Here is a 21,968-nt window from a genome sequence, read left to right on the forward strand (position 1 = left end):
TCTGGGAAATCTGGTACTTCCTCCTTGGAGGTGGAAGACATCTCTCTCTCTCTCTGCTACTCCCTGGGAGACATTGCAGAAGACAAGCCACATGGGCACAACCAGACCTCTGAAGCCGGAGAAGCCATAGAGAGACGCTGCCAGTGCTGCGGTGCTTACAACGCCACTGGACCCAAAGCCTTTTTACCCACTGGCTTGTGATCATCCTGCATTTGGCGTCATTGCATGTGTTTTGTGAGTTTGAAGAGGACTTTATAGATTGATATCATACATATGGGCTAAGATCGAACTTAAGGACTTGATCTGGACTGGGCTGGGAAGTTTTCTCAATGTTCAATTGCTCTTGTATATAAAGCTCTCCCTTATATACATATGCGTGGTTATGAATTTGTTTCTCTAGTCTACCCGGACTAACACGGGGTGTCCTTTTCTAATTCCCATCAAGGAGTTGTTTACTTGTAAACTGGACACATTCAACAGAATAGTAGTTCACAGTCGGAGATAAGTTTGAAATGAGCAGGAGGCTTGGAGAAGGGTATCACACATTCCAGAATCTGTCGCATGGGATGTGCGTCAGTCACTCGAACCCAAACCAACCCAAATCCACTGTCATTTAGTGGTTCCAGCGTCCTAGGGAACCTAGGAAGGGTTTCTGAGTCCGTAAATCTTTATAGGGCTAACAGCCTTCTCTTTCTCCTGAGGAGTGACTAGTGGGTTTGAACTAATGACCTTGTGGTTAGCTGTGCAATGCCAACCATCAGCTGACATCCAGGTAGCATCTTGGCCAAGCACTACTAGGTACATCAACAGAAAGTCACGCGAACACTGCTGCTTTCAGCACCGCCCCACCGCCCCCCCGCCCCCCCCTGCTCACTATTAAACTAACACATTTTCCCGGACTTGTTCGTGGATAAGGAATAGAATCAAAATCCATGTGCTCCACATGGCACTGGTGTTCCACAGAATTATCCATCGGTGTAGTGAATGCTTTAACAAGGAAACTGTGGGTCGGCCAGGTGTGGAAGATGCTTCAGTGACTTTCTTTCTCCCGCCGCCAATTAAAATGTGAATAGGGCATAACTGGCTCCCTGCCTGTTCTGTGCATTTGGAGGACAGAGGAGGACATCTCAATTGCTCCTGGAGACATCGCTTTTATTGCTTGGTTTACAAGCAATCATATCACTCCCCACAAACTATAATTTCCTCTTTGTTATCTTTGCATCCTTCAGACAAACACGATTCACTGAAGAAATAATAATGAACCATTACCTTTGATGCAATGCCTGCCTCCACGGCCGCCGAGATGGGTGTGTGCCAAGACTGGAGATGAATGCAGTTTAAGGAAGGGAAAGTAAATTCCACTTTTAGATGAGGGGGAAACCCTGAAATTTTCAGTTTGCTTTTGCATATACTTATCACAAATTTGAATGAGCCTTTTTTTTAGCACAGTAATATGTAGAATCTGAACAATTATAATGTCAACAGCAAACTATGATCTAATAGTTATTCTACTTAACTCTAATAACTGTTATAATCATTGGTTTCTTCATCCACTCACTGACTCAACCACCTTCCATCTATCGACTCGTTCGCTTCACACACATTGACTGAGTGTCCACTGATATGCTAAGCATGGCTACACAGTTTATAACACACAATGTACATACACAGATAAGGACCTCCGGCACAGTCCTCTGCCCCAGGGCCCCAGTTTTCAACCTTGGCCATACAATGGGATCATGTAGGGCACCATAAATCATATGAATGTCTAGCTTGCACCCCTAGGGACTCTAATTGCATTGCTTGGGAAAGGAGACCAGGAATCAGATTTGATTTTCTGTTTTCACTCCTGAGGTGATTCTAATATGAAACTAAGTTGAGAATTACTGGCTTAGTTTATAACCCAACCAGGGAGCTGAACAAAAAAAGAAAAAAGAAAAATGGGTAATAATTAGAAATTCAAAAGACACAGAGCTTAGCATTTAATACTTTATGGTTAGCACTGTGCAGTGAATTGAAATTACTTGGCATGTGTTTTCTATGCATATTTTTTGTAGCTCTCATCAAATGTTTGGAGGGACACAGACAAACATGGTGTAGAGGACTCTAAGGAGGGCATTGGTCAGTTCTGCTGTCCCACTGACATCCCATGACCACTGAGAAAGAAAAGTGAATGAACCACATCAAGATATTTGCATTAAGATGTGGCAGAGGAAAAACACTGAGACAGATAACGAGGCAGTGCATTTCCCAGGCCACAGAATGAGCAAACCTGAGTGCTCTGGGCAGGGACTGGCTTGCAGCGTGGAGTGTCCTTTGAGCATTTCTCTGTGTGGAGAGAGCTTTGCAACATTTACCCAGGCAGCAAGTGTAGAAGTCATGGGGCCTTTGGCTGAGTGGCCAATGACCAAGATAAGCCTGCTGGCAGGGCTGAGAAGAACACTGTGGATATCCTTGATATTTTCTGATCCTGACTTCTTGTGATTTCATAACTTCATAACTTCTCTACTAATTAACCACCACTTGGCTGTCGGTTCGTCATACTGAGAGCTTGTCTGACGCTGTGATGCCACATGTGATGTCATTGGTGTTTCTATGGCAGCAGGGTCACCACAGTGAACAGGTTTCAGCAGAGCTTCAAGATGAAGAACAGACTATGAATAAGGAATAGGGTGCCCACCTCTGAGGAGCCAGACTAAGAAAACATCGATGGGCAGAATGGAAACATCGGATATTTTGAATACCTATTGATCTAAGGGGGCTCATCTTCTGGCATTTTCTCTGACAAAGAAAATAAGGTGATCCTTGTCAGAGAAAATGCAAGAAAATGAACCCTTAGGTAAGAAGATATTAAAAATATGACTAAGAAAGAGCTGTCTTCTCATCGTAGAGTCTACCATAATGATGTGGATGGAGTAAAAACTGGGGGTGTAGCCTTAGGGATCTTCATTTGCTGACAAGAAGCAGCAGCATTGAACATCAATTCATAATCAGAACTTGGAATCTGTAAAATATGAATATATAAATGCAGCAGTTGCAAAAATGAAGCATAATGCATAAAAACTGAGATTCTAAATATTAGTGAGATGAAATGAACTTGCACTGGTTATTCTGAATCAGAAAAGGATATGGCTTGCTATGCTGGGAATGAAAGAATTGAGAGGAATGATGTATTCATCGTCATAAAGGACATTAAAAGATCTATCTTAAAGTACAGTGCTGTTTGTGATAGGATTATATCTATCCACCTTCAAGGAGATCTAATCAATAAAGCTATTATTCGAATTTATATTCCAACCACAAAAGCTAGTGATGACGAAATTGAAGACTTCTATCATGTCTTCCACCTGAAATTTATCAAACATGCAGTCAAGATGCACTGATATTATTAGGGATTATAATGCAAAAGTAGCAAACAAATAGGGAAGAATAGGCGGAAAATATGGCTTTGGTGATAGAGACAAAGCCAAAGATTGTGTGATAGAATTTTGCAAGGCCAAGACTTCCTGATTCCACATACACAAAATGAAACTATACACTTGGAATTCTCCAGATGGAATATACAGTGATCAAATGGACAAAATATGTGGAAAGAGACAATGGAGAAGCTCAATATCAGTAGCAAAAACAAGGCACGGGGCTGACTGTGAAACAGACCCCCCATTTCTCATGAAGCTGACGAAAATGGAAAGAAGTCCCTGAGAACCAAAACAACCTTGAGTGCATCCCACCTGCATTTCCAGAGAATTTTTCAAGAACCTTGAAATATCTGACACCTTGAACACTCATGACAGAAGATGATCTGTGGGAGAACACTGTATATGGAAAAAGAAAAGTTCTTTGAAAGAAAAGAAAAGTGGATGTCAGAAGAGTCTGTGCAATTTGCCTTCCATTGTAGAGCAGCTAAGGCACGTGGAAGAAAGGATGAAGTAAAAGAGCGGAACAGAAACTTTCAATGGGCAGCCTGAGAAGACAAAGCAAAATACTCTGATAAAATGTGCAAGATTTAACGGTTCTGTTGGCAAAATCCTGAAGGACGAAGGGAGTATCAAAAGAAGATGGAAAGAATATGAGCCACTATTTAAAAAAGAGCTAGTCAACATGGAACCATTTCAGGAAATAGCATATAAGCAGGAACCAATGCTACTGAAGGAAGAAGTCCATGCTGCACAGAAAGCATTAGCCAAAAACCAGGCTCCAGGAATTGATGGAATACCAATTGAAATGTTTCAGCAAGCTGATGAGGTACTGTCCAGACTCAGCTGTGCCAGGAAATCTGGGAGACAGCTTCATGACCAATTGACTGGAAGAGATCCATACTTACGTATACCTATTCCAAAGACTGATGATCAAATAGAATGTTCAAATTGTAGAACAATATTATTTCTACTCCTGTAAAGATTATCAATCTAAGAAACTGAAGAAGACTAAACTTGTCACAACCGGACTAATTGATAACATTGTGATCAATGAAGAAAAAGTTGAAGCTGTCAAGGGTTTTGTCTTGCTTGGATATACAACCAATGCTCAGAGCAGCAGCAGCCAAAAGATCAAAAGGCACATTGCATTAGGTTAAGTCTGCTACATAGATCTTTTTAGAGTATTGAAGAGCAAGGATGTTACTTTGAAGACAGGCGCACCTGACCCCATTTACTTGCATTTTATGGACTATGCTAAGGCATTCATTTGTGTATGAATTGTACTCACTCAGGAAACAAACAAATCTTGGGAAAGTACATCCAGAATTCTCCCTAGAGGCCAGGGTGATGAGACGGTCTCACATACTTTGGACATGCTGTCAGGAGAGACCAGTCCCTGGAGAAGGACATCGTGCTTGGTAAGCACATGCTGTTCGGTGAAGTAGAGGGACAATGATAAAATAGGAAGGCCCTCAAAGCGGTAAACTACACCCATCCCACCCCTTGGCACCTTCACCTCCCAAGGGCAAGTCTGTTACCTTATATAAATCTGGTTCCCCATCTGTAAAATGAAGATGGCTATAGTTCTTTTTCTAACAGGGAGCTCTGGTTATGTAAGGCTTAAATAAGGTAAGGTGTGCCAAAGAACTAAGTTGGTCCTAGTGGAAGGAAGTTGTTTAATACATACTTAGCCCTCTGCTGGGTACTCCAGGACTCCCCTGCTACAATACGAACTCCATGATGGTCAGGGCTGCATTGATCTTGTTCATCACTGCATCTGGGACATTTATGTAATGCACATTGGAGGCATTCGACTGTGTGGAAGGAAGCAATTCATTTGGGGTTGCATTTAAAAGCATAGCCTGCTAGTGCCAATTGGAATCCTCAAACTCACTGCCATTGAGTCAATGCCAACTCATAGTGACCCTTCAGAAGGTAGCACTACCCCTGTCAGTCCCTGAGACTGTAACTGTTCACAGAAGACCCATCTTTCTCTGCTGTGGAGCAGCTCATGGGTTCAAAATGCCAATCTTGAGGATCTCAGCCTGACTTGTGACCACCACACCACCAGGGACTCCTCTTGTTCTGTGTGACATGGTGGTCCTTTTCACTGCTTACCAGTGTCCTACTTGACAGGTGTGTGTCCAGTTTCCAGAGAGCCCACGATGTGTAGGTAAACAAAAAAGTTATTGCTGTTTGGCCTGCTGCGGGGTCCCACCATCCTCCAGACTGAAACCTTTCAACCCTCTTTTAAGGCCTGCTGCAGAGAGACCGGAAACATAATTGATCTGTGTGCTATTCATCCACTAGACCTCATTAGTAGTGTCTGTTCAAGTGATGCCTCTTCTCTGAAAAACACTGTTGGAGCCTTCTTTTAATGGCCAGATGGATGCCTACTTACCTATGATTATCTCAAACAATTTGATCTTCCCAGAAAAACCACAGCAGTCAAGATACTTTTCTGGTTAATCTGGCCCAGCAATAAGGTACAAGGAGGAAGCCAGGGTTCAATGAGAGCAACTTGTGCTCGTGAGATAAAATCCACCCCAGCCACATGTCAATGATGTGCCTCTCATGGCCTTGTCTGGAAAGAAAACAGCATAGCTCTGAAAGGTAAAATTTAATTGAGGGAAGAAATGATGAAGGTGGATACAAAATGAGTACTCACTAGTATAATACAAAGTATTCTATTCTTAAAAATTATTTAAAAATCATTAGAGTTGGATGCATAATTTTTTGCTACGGTGATGTTGATTCTTGACAAGAGATGGCACAAGGCATTCTGGGACTCCAGCAAGGTCAATTGAAAGTTCCCATTTCCCTCCTACAAATGGCTGAAGAGACAGTACTTTGATCATTCTAATAGTTGAGCTCATGAACTTGAAAACATTTGGGCCATCAAATGCTATCCTCCCTCCGACTCCCATCCCATGTATCTGGTGCTATTCCATCACCTCTGACTGGCGGCTCATCCATGTGTGCTAGGGTAGACCTTTATACCACAAGGTCTGCGCTGGCTGATTTCTTGGAATCTAATTTCCAGGATCGTCTGCGATAGCACTAGGTAGGAGAGATCCATCAGCCTTTCTGTTAATGGTCAAGTGCAAATTGTTTGCACCATCCAGAGTCCATTTGTATCCATTTTCAAATATTTCTACCTCATCTCTCACCATCCTATTAGATTCTGAAAAAGTTCAAAAGCCCTTGTGACGTGAGTGCTTAGAAGTTGATGTTTCCCTTTCCTAACCTTAAGGCTTCCCCCTTCAACCTGTTGATACAGGGCTTACTTTTCTTTGTTGGCCTCTCTTTAGGAAAAGAGTTGCCTCTGTCCAAAGTTGATGGGAACCAGAAGCATCTTTTCTATAAGGAAATTCCCAAAGTGAGGTAATGCTTACTTTTAGTATTGTCATCGATGTGGTGAATGAGTTGGCTAACATTTGTTTTACTATTACCTTGATGATATTGGTATGTTGATCATATTAACTTATACAAAGCTGACTATGAGCCTGTTGCTGACCATTATCTATAAGAAAACCTCTCTATCAGTTAGTTCAACAGGTTCCCTGACCTTTCTCAAGAAAAAAATAATGATCTGTTGCTTTGATAAGAAAGACACTAAAGTGAGTATTATTAAGCGTTGACTTCTACATCATGATTGAAGTAGACACTGTGTCACTTAATTCTCAAGAAGGTTGCTTATGAGGTTGCTTAGGTTCTTACCCTTTCTCACAAATGAGAGAGCTGAGACTGCAAGAGGTGCTTAGGCCTTGCCTAGACTCACACCCCAGCAGGAGTGCAACTAGGATGATTTTTTTTTCTTCAGTCATTCAGCTCCAGATCCCTTTAAATGGTGCTGATGCTACTTTGGGGACCTTCTGCCCCATACACTAGCACTTCAAAATCTTACTGAGATGCCAGAAAGTGGATGGTCCACTCATTATTCGAAAGAGCAAGGTGTTTCGTAGTAACTCATTAGTGTGCCCATTGATGCAATGGGAATGATGGGACTTCCACCTGCCCTACTATTGAGAGTCTTTAACAAGAGTGTTTCTAAAAATGCTTTGAAGTTTACAAAGCGCTGTAAGAATCCGAATTGTTCTCAAACCACTTGCAGCGCAAGAAAAGAAAAAGGAATGGATGCTGGTCATACAGTTTTCCCTTCACTATGCAGTGAGTAGAAATGTTCATGGAATTTCACTTGGGAAGAGTCCCTGGTAAAACCTATGGGTAAGCAACACTCTGAAACCTGGGTCTTGGAAGCACCATACAGGAGAAGATCTGAACGGTCATTTAGCTAAAATCTTCTCTCTGTCTAATGTTTGATAGACCTCTTTAACAGCCGTGATGTGAAAGGCCGGCCCTGCCTGGAGTCTCTTACTGAGGGGAACTTCCTACCAGTTCTGACACAAGAAACCGCTTTCTAAGATGAAGCTGCTTCGCTTGCGGCTCTGAACGCTTCATTCCTTAGCCATCCTAGGCCATTTGAATCAGGAATAAAATTCTCTTGTTGTAAGAGTATCACACCTTGCACAAAGAGGTGTATTGTGCCGTCACCATGTCATTTAACCTCGTCACTGCATGGCTCAAGCTAAGTGATTGTTGTGCCATAGGAGAGAGAATCCTATATACATCCTCCTCCGAAATCTGGCTTCTAGCTTTAAAATGAGCAAACGGAGAACTAAATAGCTTTGTAATAACTTCTCAAGAGCAAGGATGGGATGTGGCTGATCCATTATTGCTGGCTCACAAATGATCACAAATGGCGCAGCCCAGCCATTTGTGGGGGTGGAAAAATCAGCAGCCCGCTGTCTCCTGCTCTTCAGTTGAATCCCACTCATAACGCATGTTTCTTACAGTCATCTGCATTCAAAGCTGAAGGGCATTTTCATCATTTCCCTAAGAGCTCGGCAAGAGGACCAGAGGGAGAGCCCTAAACTAATAGACAGATGCATCATGTTAGGACGGGTGTCAACATTTCCTTTTAATCAGTACACAGTAAATAGTCTCCATCATGAATAACTAATTCACTCCTCAACCCTTTCCCTCAGATGTCATTTGCCAAAGTCTATCTAAGGCATGTCTTCTGCACTCAAAGAAGGGACAGGCATAGTAATTAAGTGTTAAGCTATTTCTTCAGCATGAAGCTGCCACAAAGTGTGAAATGACTATAATTCACATTTTTAAGACCCTGAATTTATTAGCATCTATTTTCTATTCAAGGCTAGAGGTATGGCACTTGGATTGTCAAAGGATTCAAATTCCTCTGTGCTTTGTCATTTCGGAGTGAGTGTGTCTATGCTCAGGCACCAGGGAAGGAGAATTACCATTAATGAGCCAGGTTGTATTAGTGACACAAATCCCAAAGAATTGGACGCTCATTTTCCTTTGTGAATAGGAAGCAGTGATCAAATGTATAACTAAGTGAATGGGAACTTGGCTCTCCTCTGTGAATTTCTACACCATGGTTGAAAGCATGAATAGAGGCTGAACAGGAGCTGTAGGCTACAGGCTTCATGTTCATTCTTCTGGAGCATGGCGATTGTACAACGGAGGAACACAAAAGGAACCTAAAATTGTGTAACCACATCTGAAAGCAAGAGGAATGAATTATGCTCTTTTGGAAGTGACTTCTTATTATGGATTACAAAATTAAAGGGTTAACAAATGCTTGGACACAACCAGAGAGAGGCGGCTTTGGTAGTCTCTTTCATGAATGGGGAGGAATAAGTTACATATCTTTTTGCTGACAAAGCACATCCTTTGATCTGAATGGATGCTTAACAACCCATCCGATTTGAATATTGTAGGCAAGTAAAGGCAGAAGACATCTCCCCGAGTGAGTTAAAAAATAAAATAGCACGGTAGGATGTGCTCAGTATTTTTGGAACGGGGGACCTTGTGAGCATGGTTTAAAAGGCTTTCTTTAGAAAAAGGTAAGTTTAAGGTAAGAGTTGAAGAATCAGCCTTAAAAGAAATCTAAATAGAGGGTTGCTTAGAAGTCACAGTGGCAAGACTTTGATTCACTTACTTTCGACCTCTCATTGGGAGAGACCAGGAAGAGGACTTCATGGTTGGTGGAGGGTTAGTGAAAAGGAGGGACACCCTCAAGGAGAAGAATTCACAATAACCACAGCCACGGCTCAAACAGCCCAGCGATGGTGAAGATGGTCGAGGATCTGCAGAACTGAGTTCTCTTATACAGAAGAGGGTCATGAGTTGCAGCTTTGCTACATTAAAGAAATAAGAGAACAGTGTACAACTACAAAACTAATATAGATGTCATAAGGAAACCATCTCTAAGAGAAATTAAATATTTTAATTTTTGAATTAAAATTTGAGGGTAGTTTGAAAGTAGGCTGGGAAATACAGAGGGGACAGCTAGAGGAACTATTTTAAAACTGAAAAGATTGAAGACAAGGAAGGGAGGACGGTGGAAAATGAGAAACTGCAGCAGCGGGGAGACCTTCGGGTTCCAGTGTGAGTGCTTTGCTCTCAAACTTTATCCTCATAAAAGGAAATGGCGTTTGGCTCAACCTGGTCCACAGGTCATGGCCAGGTTCTCAGACTATTATCTAGTTCTCTCAAAAATCTGTCTCACTCTCATTCATATTAAATTCTAACAAATTGTGGAAAATTCTGGATTAAGGGGAAATGAAATCCAAGGGCTGATTTTTAAAACCCCGCACACCCACACAAGACAAAACTTGTTTACTTCAATTTGTTTTAGGTAAAAAATGATGTCAGCTTGTTCCTCTAAACTCCCATTACTCTTTGTTTTGAAAAGGTTATAATTGGAATAAAATAAGGCTGGCTTTGAGCCAGGATCATGAAGGGTGTAATTAAGGAAGATTTTCTGTCTATATACTCAGCAGGGCGATCCTACTCAGGAGGAAATAAAAGGGAGTTTCAGAAGCAAGTATATGTTTTTTCAAGAATAATAGAACAATATACCCTACACACTTTACATAATAAATGGCAGCTACTGACATTTTAATCAAGATTAAAAACAATAATAGAGTCACAGTATTCTCTCTAGTGGCAGAATGCAGCCCAGGCTCAGAAGCTTCAGCAAAGAAGCACACATGGTCTGTCTGCTCTAAAAGACTTACAGGGGAAGCGAAGGGTTTTTTAAGGGTGCAAGTGTCTGTCCTGAGATTACGGATGAAAGTCCAATTTAACACCCATATGGAAATCTACGGTATATAAATCTTGAACAAAAACGAATTTTTCTTGGATGATGATAATGATGTATTGTTGTCCCCTTGCCTTACTGTTGATTCTGACTACAGGACAGAGTGGAAGTTCCCAACAGGGCCTCTAAAGCTGTAATCTCTTTATTCTCTAATAATTTTTTATTGTAGATTGGGTAAAGGTTTTAACAGCAAATACATTTTCCAGTCAGTAATTCAGATCTGATCGCGCTCTTCACCACCACTACTTCACGTTTTCTCCCAGAGAGAGGCTGCTGAGTTTGAATCACTGTGCGACCAAGTCTTCGATATTGTACTGCTCCTCTCCCATTAAGATGGCCAGGGTCCCCATCGTGGAAGTAATGGGGCATCTTCCTGTACATCATTGATGGATTTGGCTTTTATAGGTAGTCTAGGGATAACTTTGAGAGAGGATTGTAAAATATTTGGGTTCTAAAGGTATTTCTTCATGGTTTGCTGTCACTGGGAACTATCCAATGGATTCCCCCCCCCCCCCATCCCCCCCGTTATTCAGAGACCCCATGTGACAAAGCAGAACTACTCTATAGGATTTGCTAGGCTGTCATCTTTATGGGGGTTAATTGCTTTGTCTTGGTCCCTCAGAGGCACTGAGCAAGTTTCAACTGCTAACCTGTCAGCTGGTAAGCCGTTCAATGCTTGACCATTGCACTATGAGGGCACCATGAATTTCTTACTAGTTTGAATTTCAGAAGCACTTTGGGGGGGATGTTTAGGGCACTAGATCTGGACTAGAACCAGCAATCAATACTGGTTCCAGAGTTGCAGAGAAGTGGAATTGTTAGCAGGGCCTGATGAGGCTTGGAAACACCTGCTCCTTCTGATCACACGAGTGGTCTGTAGTGGTTATGGAGTAGGCTGCACATGGGGCTGCTCATTTCAAGGTCAAGGATGTGAACCCACCAGCAGCTACTACAGAGAAAGGTTTGGCTTTCTAATCTTGTAAAGATGTACAGCGTCAGGAATCCAAATGGGCAGTGCTAAGCTATCCTAGCAGACTGCTAAGAGTCACAGTCAGTGTGATGGCAGTGGCTTTGTAGGCTGTTTTTCGAGTGGCCCATACACAACACAGTGGGGAATATGGCCAGCATACTACCTTGTGCTGCATTCTAGCTGATTCAGACACCATGCTCAGACAGGAAAATCAAATGTATGGTTTTTTACCTGGCGTGGCGGCCCAAATCCTTCAACCTCCCAATTGTTGGGAAATATTGAACTTCATCTATTCTAGCAACCTCTCTCACAGCTGAAATTTAAGCTTTCACTTTAGGATAAATATTCTAAAGATATTTAGATCTTCTCTCACTCTTTGGCTTGCCTTACAAATATATGGAAGAGGGAACTTAGTTAATCTTGTGGTGAAAGGGATGAGAGAATTCAGATTCCAGGAGAGCTCCTGATTGTCTTTCAAAATCCTGTGTGCAGCCAATGCCAAAGTCCGTAGTGAATGAGTGCTGCTTGATTCTCTCTGGGCCACTGGCTCTCAGCTCTGACTGGTGTTGTGTCTCCTGAAGTCAGTGGCATGTCTTTTACCCCTTCATCAGTCTAAGGGCTCAGCTCTACTACATGCAATGTCCTGAGGACCCTGCCACACTGCACCATTAATGATCCATCTGCATTCTTCAACAGGGTGATCTAATGCTGAACATCAGTCAATGGAAGCCTGATGGGTCACAGGAGAATACTGTCCTCCATAGCCAAGTTTCAAGGAAGACCAATCGCTAGAAAAGAAAGCATGTTTGGTAGAGTACCAAAGCAAAGGAGGGAAATCACTACTGAAATGGATTGTCACAGTGGCAACTACATAGATTGAAACCTGTCACAAATCTGGAAGAAGGTGCCGGAGCAAATGATACCTTTTTCTGTTATAGGTGACAGCCTATGAGCCGGGGAAGATTCTATGGCAATTAACACCACCAAGAATCTTTGACATAATTGTAAAGTAAGGATCAGCACTTTTTTAAGCGAACGGAAATCCAAATAAAGCCATTTCCATGAATCAGTTCTGACTCACAGTGACCCGACAGAGTTTCAGAGGCTGTTACTCTTTACAAACAGAGAATCTCATCTTTCTCACAAGAATTGGTGATTTTGAACTGGAGACCTTGAGGTTAGGAGTCCAATACTTATCTTAGTTAAGTTTATGAAGATCTTTGGCTTTTTTGCTTTTTAGTGGCTTCTTCCAAATCCTGGGTGATCTTTCAGGGAACTGAATGAGCTACATCCATGTGGTGGTCTATAGAACTTTCCCCTTTTTTCACAGTCACCATGGCATTTGTCTAGGAAATAAGATTTCACAGTCTAGTTCCTGTTCTTGTAAGAGCAGAATCTTACAAAGAAACGTTACAGTTGAAAGGAATCTTTAGAGCAAGGTAGGCATTCAAAGTCAGCCTCTGTTCTAACAGAAAATACATATGCAAAACTGAGTGGCCTACTTCCTGTCTCAGATCATGAACAGTCTGAGATCAGGGATTTTTCCATTTCTTCCAGGAAGAAAAAGACAAAAAAGAAATCACAGTGAATAGTTAATATATTCACATCTTGAGATCAGAAATTTATCAAAATTCAATTTCTACTCAAGGTTATTTTTTTCTTTTTCTCAAAGGGCATACAGAGCGTGTTTTTAAAGTATAGCCTTGCATCTAGAACAACATGTCATTATTTCAGAATTACCCTGTAGGGGTAAAGTCAATACATGTTGCCTGAAATGGATGTCTGGCAGGGATCTTTATAATACTCCGCTATTTGTTTGAAGAGAAGCAGCACTCTTTTGTGATTCTGTGCTCCACCCTGGATTATTTACAAACATGTTAAGTAAGACTAAAAATGTCATCATTATAGTAACTCTAAAAGCAAAGCAGTGAACCAAACCTGTGCGGAGAAGCAGCTACCTGGCCCTGAGCTGAGATCTTTTGAGAGGAAATGCAAGAAGCCTTGGTTTAGGTCTCAATAAAAAACAAACAACAAATGATGAAGGTTACAGACCAAAGTCATCCTGAGACAGACATTCCCTATAGCAGATACAGTTTTCTCACTTTTGTTTGCATACCTGGGGGGATATTTGAATTGTGTCCATTTATTTGGCCCCAGGTGTACTCAACTACTAATCTAAAGTTGAGTCAAACAAACCTGATGGTACCCTGGAAGAGAGGCCGGCAATCAGTGGGAATATACATATGCATATGCACATACACATACATATATGTGTATATATGTATGTGTGTGTATATATATGTATCTATATATACACACACACACATATATAAATACATATATATATAATTTAGGTCAGTTTGCTTGTAGAGCTCTCAATTCTCTTTTCACTCATAAGAACCTGGGTGGCACTGACGGATAAGTATTTGACTGTTAACTGAAAGGTTGACCTTTCAAACCCACCACCTGTCCTGCAAGGGGGAAAGATGAGGCTGTCTGCTCCTGTAAAGATTTACAAAAAGGCTTTAAAACCCTATGCAGAGGGTCACTATCAGTCAAAATTGACTTGATGGCAATGGATAATAAGACCAAGCAAAGATTGAACAGAAGGCATGAAAAAAAAAAATAAACCATATCAAATACATTCTAATTTTAATGTGTTTAAAGGCAGCAGGAGTTTAAAGGCTCATTTCAAATCATCCCTAGGTTACTATGAGATCTGACCCCGAGTGTGTTTTTAAGTCGGATCTGTTGGTAAGTCAGGAGAAGTGCCAACAGTTCCGACTGGCCTTACTTTAGTGCCCCTAAAGAAGCCTTGGTGGTGCTGCGGGTTCAGAGCTGGGTTGCTAATGATCAGTGGCTCAAAGCCACAAGTCTCTCACTGAAGAAAGACGCGTCTGTCTGCAAGATTTAGTCTCAGAAATTGTAAGGAGCAGTTCTGCTCTCTTTTACAGAGTCACGAGGAGTTGCAATAAGCTCTTTAGTAGTGGGTTTTTAGTGCAAGAAGGAGCTCAATTGCTTTTCAGTCATTTAAAAGTTGTAGGCGCAATAAGTGCAGGTGATTGTGATGAAACATTTCTGAGAGAAGGGGCTGGTTTCACTTTTCAAAGTGAGGGCAAGCGTATGCTACATCATGGGCAAGTACACAGGCTCTGCAAGTGAGATGTCCGTGACCCAGGACTGCCTGTACTTCATGCCCCAACAAATAGCATTCCCAGTTCGCTCTTCTTTTATATGTATTTTGAATCTATAAAACACTTACTGTAATACAGTTTCAGTTCCCAGCTAATGCTACTGGTTGTCAGTGGAAGCTTATGTATTGTTATGATGCTGAACAGATTCCAGCACAGATTTTAGACCCACATGAATTAGAATGAAAGGCCAGGTAATCAACTTCTGGAAATAATCGATTGAAAACCCTATGGATCACAATGGCCGGCTCCTGTTGCGCATGGAGTTGATATGAATCAGGAGACCAACCCAAGGCAGCTATGAAGAAGAACAATCCTTTAATACAGATCTGAAACAAAATATAACACTATGGCACTAAGTTAATTTCTTCGTTTTGTTAAATATCAATGTTAGGTTACCATGAGAGGAAATTGGGTGAGGGGCACAACGGAATAATCTCTTGGAATTTTTCTTCTGCTAATCTAACACAGACAGCAGGGCTCCAGGATTGCACCCTATTGTGGGTTTGCAGTGGGAACCTGCCTCCCGGACAGTGATCTTCCCCCTCCACCCCACGATCTTCCGCTCTTGGACCACTTCCATTTCACAGAAAGAGTTTTTTCCTCTTCATCTGCTGGTACCCTCCTCCCTCGAGTAACTCAGAATTCCCAAGGCTGGCCAGTACCTGGACACTTAATGTGGCCAAGCAATGCTGTGCCAACTCAAAAACTAGAGGCCAGAGGCTTCCGTCATCAAGTTCATTACCCAGTTATTCGATATCCAAGATCAATACTAATCAGCAGAACAGACAAACATATGGCACCATTAAAAGACAAATGGGGAACATCCACAGAGGCACTGGTCTAAGTTAACCTATCAATCATATTTTATTACCTTTCAATTGGTCAAAGATTTTCCCTCCCACAAATTGCAAAGAAAATAATAATAACGATAAAAATAATCCTAGCAGTATGAAGGAGCCACATTGATACATGCCAGGACCCTAACTCAGTCCAGACTCTAAGCATCAGAATGACTTGGACACCAGTGACAGAATGGATAAAGAAGTATCTGAGAATTACTATTAAAATCATTTTATGCATCCTATAGTTATGTCTAGCCTAGTTGGAAATGCATACACCTTTAGAATAAGTAATGAAAATGCAGCAACTAGCTAATGTCTTTATTTTGCTGCCCTAGGTTTAGGAGATTTACTTGTGAATTTTGGAGGTTTAATTTTTTTAGGGAAATTCCAGGGTTTCCCACAGGTTACTTCTCCCCCTCACGGCAAGAACAGAAACCATTGTAAGTTCATCCTTGTGGTCTTATAGACAGAGTAACTGTGCCCCATTGGGCTTTCAAGCCTGGAGTCTTTATGGAAGTAAACTGCCATATATTTCTCTTGCTGGTGGGTTTGAATCACTGAACATTTGATTAGCAGTCCAGTACTTTAACACCTGTGCCAACAAGGCACCTAGCTTGTGTAGAGAGGACTCTAATTATGTCTACAACACTCTAGGAGCTAACAGAACAAGCACTCTCTGCTCTTCAGGATGTATCTTTAAGGGAGCTGAAGCAGAGAGAGTTATTTTTTGGTTGCTGATTTTTTTAACAAAAGAATTTTCTGCTTAAAATCAAGTTAACCTAAATGCTTTCCCTTTTATATTTCCCAAGTTTTCCAGATTAAGAAGAGTTTGTGCTATAGAAATATAGATAGATATATAGATGATATATATATATATATATATATATATATTTATACATATATAGATATAGGTATATAGATACATATACACATATATATGATTTGTTCTTAGAGTTCGGCTTCTTTAAGACAGCACCGTTCTTGAGGGCTGATCAACATTAATTACTGACTAGCTCTGAAAGAAACTGGCTCTTAAGGAGGGCTGTGTAAAGAAAGGGAGTCAGGACACCCATTAGCTTGTCTTGAAAACGCTTTTACATCTCTGACATAAGGAGCTATTGAGCTCTCAGAGAATGAGCTCTCCCGCAATCCCAAAATACAAGGTTCCTTGAGTAGATTTCTTTAAAAGATTCCAGCTTTAGTACTTAAAATGAAACAGTCAGCAGAGTCTAGTAACTATTGGCTCGTGGAAGCTGTCCTAGAAACAGTCATGCTAGTGCATCCTGGTAGGGCGGTATGTATTCTTAAATACGGCTTGCTCTCTATGGGGGTTTGCCATCTACAGCTTCTCATTTCCCACCAATTATCCTCTTCCTCTGGCCCAATTCAATTCCCTACATTTATAAAAATTCACAGGCTTTGCATGAAGATGGCAGCTTTTGTAATGAGGTGATACATTTTTCACTTACTGAGAACACTTTTCTCTTTGGGGAAACACTAGTTCCACCACGGCTGTTACGGTTTTAGCAAATCAAAGATCTTGAACTGTATCCTGAAAGAGTAGCTATGACTTCTGCAATGGACTCCTGTTATGTAATACTTGTTCTTGCTATGTAAGGTCCTGGTGGCACTGTGGGTTGGGCTGTTAACCACAAAGTCAAAAGTTCAAGCCCACCAACTGCTCTGAGGGAGAAAGATGAGGTAGTCTGCTTCCTTAATGATTTACACTCTCAACAACCATACATTAAGTCCTCATCAATCAGAATCAGCTCGATGACAGTGGGTTTGGATCTTAGGGGGAGGGTTATTTATGATTAATTTTAGCTAAAACAGCAATATTGCCAGTGAAGAAATCAGTGTTCACTGAGTTTTTCATCACTGTGATTAATATACAAGAAAATTTATAGTTACATTTGCATGAATATACCATTTTTTATGCACGCCTTTGGGGATGAGGAATGGTCCCTTTGTTCTATAATGGTCTTTTAGGCAGTTTCCCACAGTTTGTTTGTCCACCTACCTAACTACTTATCTACCTCCCTCTCAATCTAGCTACCTATCTATTTAAAACGTCCTCAGCATGGAAGTTAAGCGCCTGGGGCTGACTGAAAGGTTGGCCCTTTGAGCACACCAGCTGCACCAGAGGAGAAGCGTGGCTGCCTGCTCCCGTCACACTTCCACTCTTGGAAACCCAATGAAGCAGTTCTGTTCTGCAGAATTGCATTTATATAGCGCCAAAGGTTAGCCACGAGCATGTAGAATACCTTCACCATAGAAGGTAGATCTAGCACTGCTTCACTCCTGGTTCTTCAGTCTAGGTTTTTGATAAAACTACTCCAGAAAACATGCCAATAAAACTGCTGGGGCAAGCAATACTTAGGAAACAACCACATGGCAAATCAGTGAATTCTGTGTCCCACACAGTGACAAAGCTGTGCCCCGCCTTGTCCAGTGCTTCCCTCTTCTCCAGCTGCCAGACAGAATCCTCTCTTGGTTTTGGCGCATTTTCACCCCACCCTGCCTCCCCAGGCTATGTGTTCACGCCATGACACCGTATATCCACAATGCAGCCACAGCCAGCTGTGCTGGCACACACAGAAAGCCACCCATCAACGCAAACTGAAGTCAAAAGTTTACCTTAGTTCCTTGAAGGGGTCTGCCCTGACATTAGGAGTTTCTATGGACTTAGGGAACACCGTGCCCTCTGCTCCTGTAGGAACAAAAGAAGAAAAAAAGCAAAGACAAGTTGGAGGCGTTGGAGACGTCAGCGGGGGCACAATCAGCACACTGATTGGAGCGCATGCCTTTTACGGCCCAGTTCACACAGATGCTGCCACTGGCGTGAGGGCTTCATAACAGAAGAGCTTTGAACCAACGCATGCAAAGGGCCTTTGACAAAATGAGGAATTTCTTTAGGAAATGTTCTTGCTGAGATCAGAGTGAGGCCATTAGGCAAAAGCAATCATGAGTTTTAAAAGGGAAGAAGAATCATTTTTAAAAAAATTAAATAAAGGTGGCTAGAAATGGTACGGCTGGACTCTTTCTCCCTCATTAACTATTAATAACCACCCAACTGGAAATGTTTTCCAAAAGAGCGGCAGAAACCCTCTCAAAGCAATGGAGGGCACAAACTATAACGTAGGGTAGAAAGCATTGTGAGGTATTTGCCAAATGACAAGCAAAATTTTTTCAGTAAATAAAGTTCACTTCTCGTACCTTAAACAAAACAGAGGACTATGAGAAATAATTTGAAGTGCATTGCTTTTACAGTTTGGGTATTAGGATTGATTCCCGACCCAATCTAGACATTTAGCTCTTCACTTTACTATAAGCTTTTATCTTTACGACTTGTCAACACCAGCTAAACCTTTCCAGCCAGAAAGATTGTTATTATCTGATTTGTCCACTCTGAAGTATTTTCAAATCATTTAAACCTCAGTTTATCACACACAATTACACTGGATATTAGATTTTCAATTAAAGGTAGCTGAGGCAGTAACTAGTTCTTCAACATAAAAAGTGTTTATTTTTATACAATCAGTGTACTTCTTTGATGCTGTAAGGGGGGTAATATGTTTCCTGCATATGTGAATTTCCAGAAGTTGTTTGCAATGTTAGGAGGCCTAGACATTCTCTATTGATCACATATATTCCTCATCTAGATTTATCCTTGCATAGGACTGATTCTAGTAAAATAAATAAACCAAATCCCCCTTTGTAACAAACTATGTTGTTCTATTGCACATGGGGACAAAATGACACAATAATTCTCATAATTATTCCTGTACTTGAGCCTGCTGCTTGAGTCACTGAGGCACTGAGTCAACCCATCTCATTAGACCAATCTGATATCTGCTCTTTTTGCTGGCTCTGTATCTTACCAAGCAAGACGCCCTTCTCTTAGGACTTATCCCTGCTGGTAACATGTCCAAAGTACGTGAGATGAATTCTCTCTACTAAGGAGCATTCTGGCTCTACTTCTTCTAAGACAGATTGGTTCATTCTCTGAAAGTCCATAGTATATTCAATATTCTTTGCCAGCACCGTAATTCCAAGCCTTCGATTCTTCTCTAGTCTTGTTTATTCATATCCACTTCCTTAGGATGCAGTCCACAATGATGGCTGTAAAAGTCATTGTTCTTCCCTGGCAAGTGCACCTAATCTTATTTACTTTCAGCATGCAAGCCTGTGTCATCTGCATACTGCATACCGAGTCTTCCTTCTGTCACAATGCCTTTTTCTTCTTGTATAATCCAACTTCTTGGATTTTGTTCAACATACAGATTGACTAAGGATAAACACCGATGTTGCCTTTTCTGCATTTAAACCATCATCTTGTTGTGTTCAAATATCTGCCTCTTGGTCTATATACAAGTTCCGCATGAGCAAATTAAGTGTTCCAGAATTCCTATTCTTCACAATGTGATCCATATTTGTTGGGATTCACACTACTGAATACCTTAGCATCGTCAATAAAGCACAAGTAAACATCATTCTGGTATTCTCTGCTTCCTAACATAATCAATCTGACATTAGCAATGATATCTCTCATGCCACATCCTCTGCTGAATTCACCTTAAATCTCTGGCGGCTCCCTGTCAAGGTATTGCTGCAACTTTTTTTAATTCTCTTCATCAAAGTTGTTTTTAATAGTTCTATTGGCATATCATTCACATATCACTCAACTCCATAATTCAATCATATTTTAAAAAGTTGTTCGATCACCACAACCAATTTTAGGAACATTATCTCAAGTACTCTTTGTTAGATGCCCATTAGCCCTCAACCATCTCTGCCATACCACCAAGAAACCATGAACCCAGTTACTGTGTCTATAGATTTACCTATCCTGGATTTCACACACTGAAAAACATATCAAACAACAACCAAAACAATAACAAAGTAAGACAGAGAAAAAGCTCAATTGAAAAGTTTGTTAGGCCAGGTTGACTAGAGAAGCAAATGCAGTGACACTCATTTATGTATAAGAATGAGCTTTATAACAAGGCATGACTATGTATCAGCACCTATCAAGAAAAATCTATATCAAGAAATCATCCCAGCTCAGCCTAGCTGTGGTAGGCAGGGTTCTCTAGAGAAATAAAACCAGGACACTTAACGATTATACATATATAAGAGGGTAGGTTTATGCAGCAAGAAGGAATATGACAGCTAATTAGTCCACACAGCAGTACAGAGGGCTCAGTTCAACTCACTTCTGTGGAACAGTTAATATACTGGATATCCTTCAACTCATGTGAGTTGCCAGGTCATAGTTCAAGGAAGCAGACAGCAGGGTCCTTCCTAAGGCAAGGCAGGCAGAGCCTGCCCACAGGAAGCAAACAGCAGGGTGGGTCAGCAACAGTTAGTAGTTTGGGAGCATAGCGAAGCAGGCCCAGATGGGATATCAAACTCAAACAATGCAAAGTGACAGGATCTACCAGCCTCAAGCTCATGAGATGTATGTGTCAGCATAATGAAGCAGGTCTCCAAGGAGCCTCAAGCTCTAGCAACATGATCCATGGGTTGGCTTGGCCCACAGGTAGTGTAGCTCACAGGTTGAGTCAGAGAAGTAGCTAAAGCAGCAACATGCTCGTCTAGTCATGAAAAAGCAAGAGAGAGGGAGGGGTGGGCCTTGCAGAGCCATTTATCTCTATGTCCTCCAATCAAACTGCAACCTCATTAATCCCCCATGTTCCTATTAACCAGGTTGGCACAATAAACCTATCACACTAACTCAAATTCATCAGTCTGATACGAGTCTATAAGCCCTTCAGACTCATGCAGCCACGTCGATGCAAAATGCAGGAAGATCACATATCAATGGGTACAGAGTCATGTGGATCCATGGTTGGTGGAGGCATGGCAGGGATCTTAAAGCATTAAGGATGGGCAGCAAGCAGGAACGTGAAGGGGGATAGAGAGAGGAGGTTCCCAGGGTTCTCCCTATAATACTACACCCCAAGGGGGCACAATCAGGCTGACCTGACAGACAGGTTGGATTCTATTCTGTTCTCCCTATAATACTACACCCCCAAGGGGCACAATCAGGCTGACCTGACAGACAGGTTGGATTCTATTCTTACACTTTCACAGATCTTCAAGTTGATATAAAATCATCTAGCTACCATAAAAAGAAAGCAGTTTTTTCCCGGCTATCAAAAGATATAGCGTGTGGGGTTTTAAAGGCAAACAAGCGGCCATCTAGCTCGGAAACAACAAAGTCCACAGAGAAGAAGCACACGAGCCTGTGTGAACACAAGGTGTTGAAGGGAACAGGCAGCAGACACCAAAGAACAAAAACCATCATTGTGTGACCACCTTCCCCACATAAACGCTGAAGACGAATGT

The 21,968-nt window shown here is 41.5% G+C and overlaps 1 protein-coding gene across 2 annotated transcripts in view; it reads right to left on the minus strand.

The window, feature by feature from the left end:
• SGCD (sarcoglycan delta) overlaps positions 1-21,968 on the minus strand; it is a 763,996-nt gene that overhangs the window by 114,381 nt on the left and 627,647 nt on the right. For both annotated transcript variants that reach the window (XM_045284824.1, XM_004696751.2), the window contains exon 6: positions 18,255-18,327. In XM_045284824.1, coding sequence (XP_045140759.1) covers positions 18,255-18,327 — 73 coding nt within the window. The remainder of the gene's footprint in view (positions 1-18,254; positions 18,328-21,968) is intronic.

The sequence above is a fragment of the Echinops telfairi genome, unplaced genomic scaffold (assembly GCF_000313985.2).
Source record: "Echinops telfairi isolate 266 unplaced genomic scaffold, ASM31398v2 ScPeMD7_7469;HRSCAF=8507_0, whole genome shotgun sequence".
NCBI lineage: Eukaryota > Metazoa > Chordata > Mammalia > Afrosoricida > Tenrecidae > Echinops > Echinops telfairi.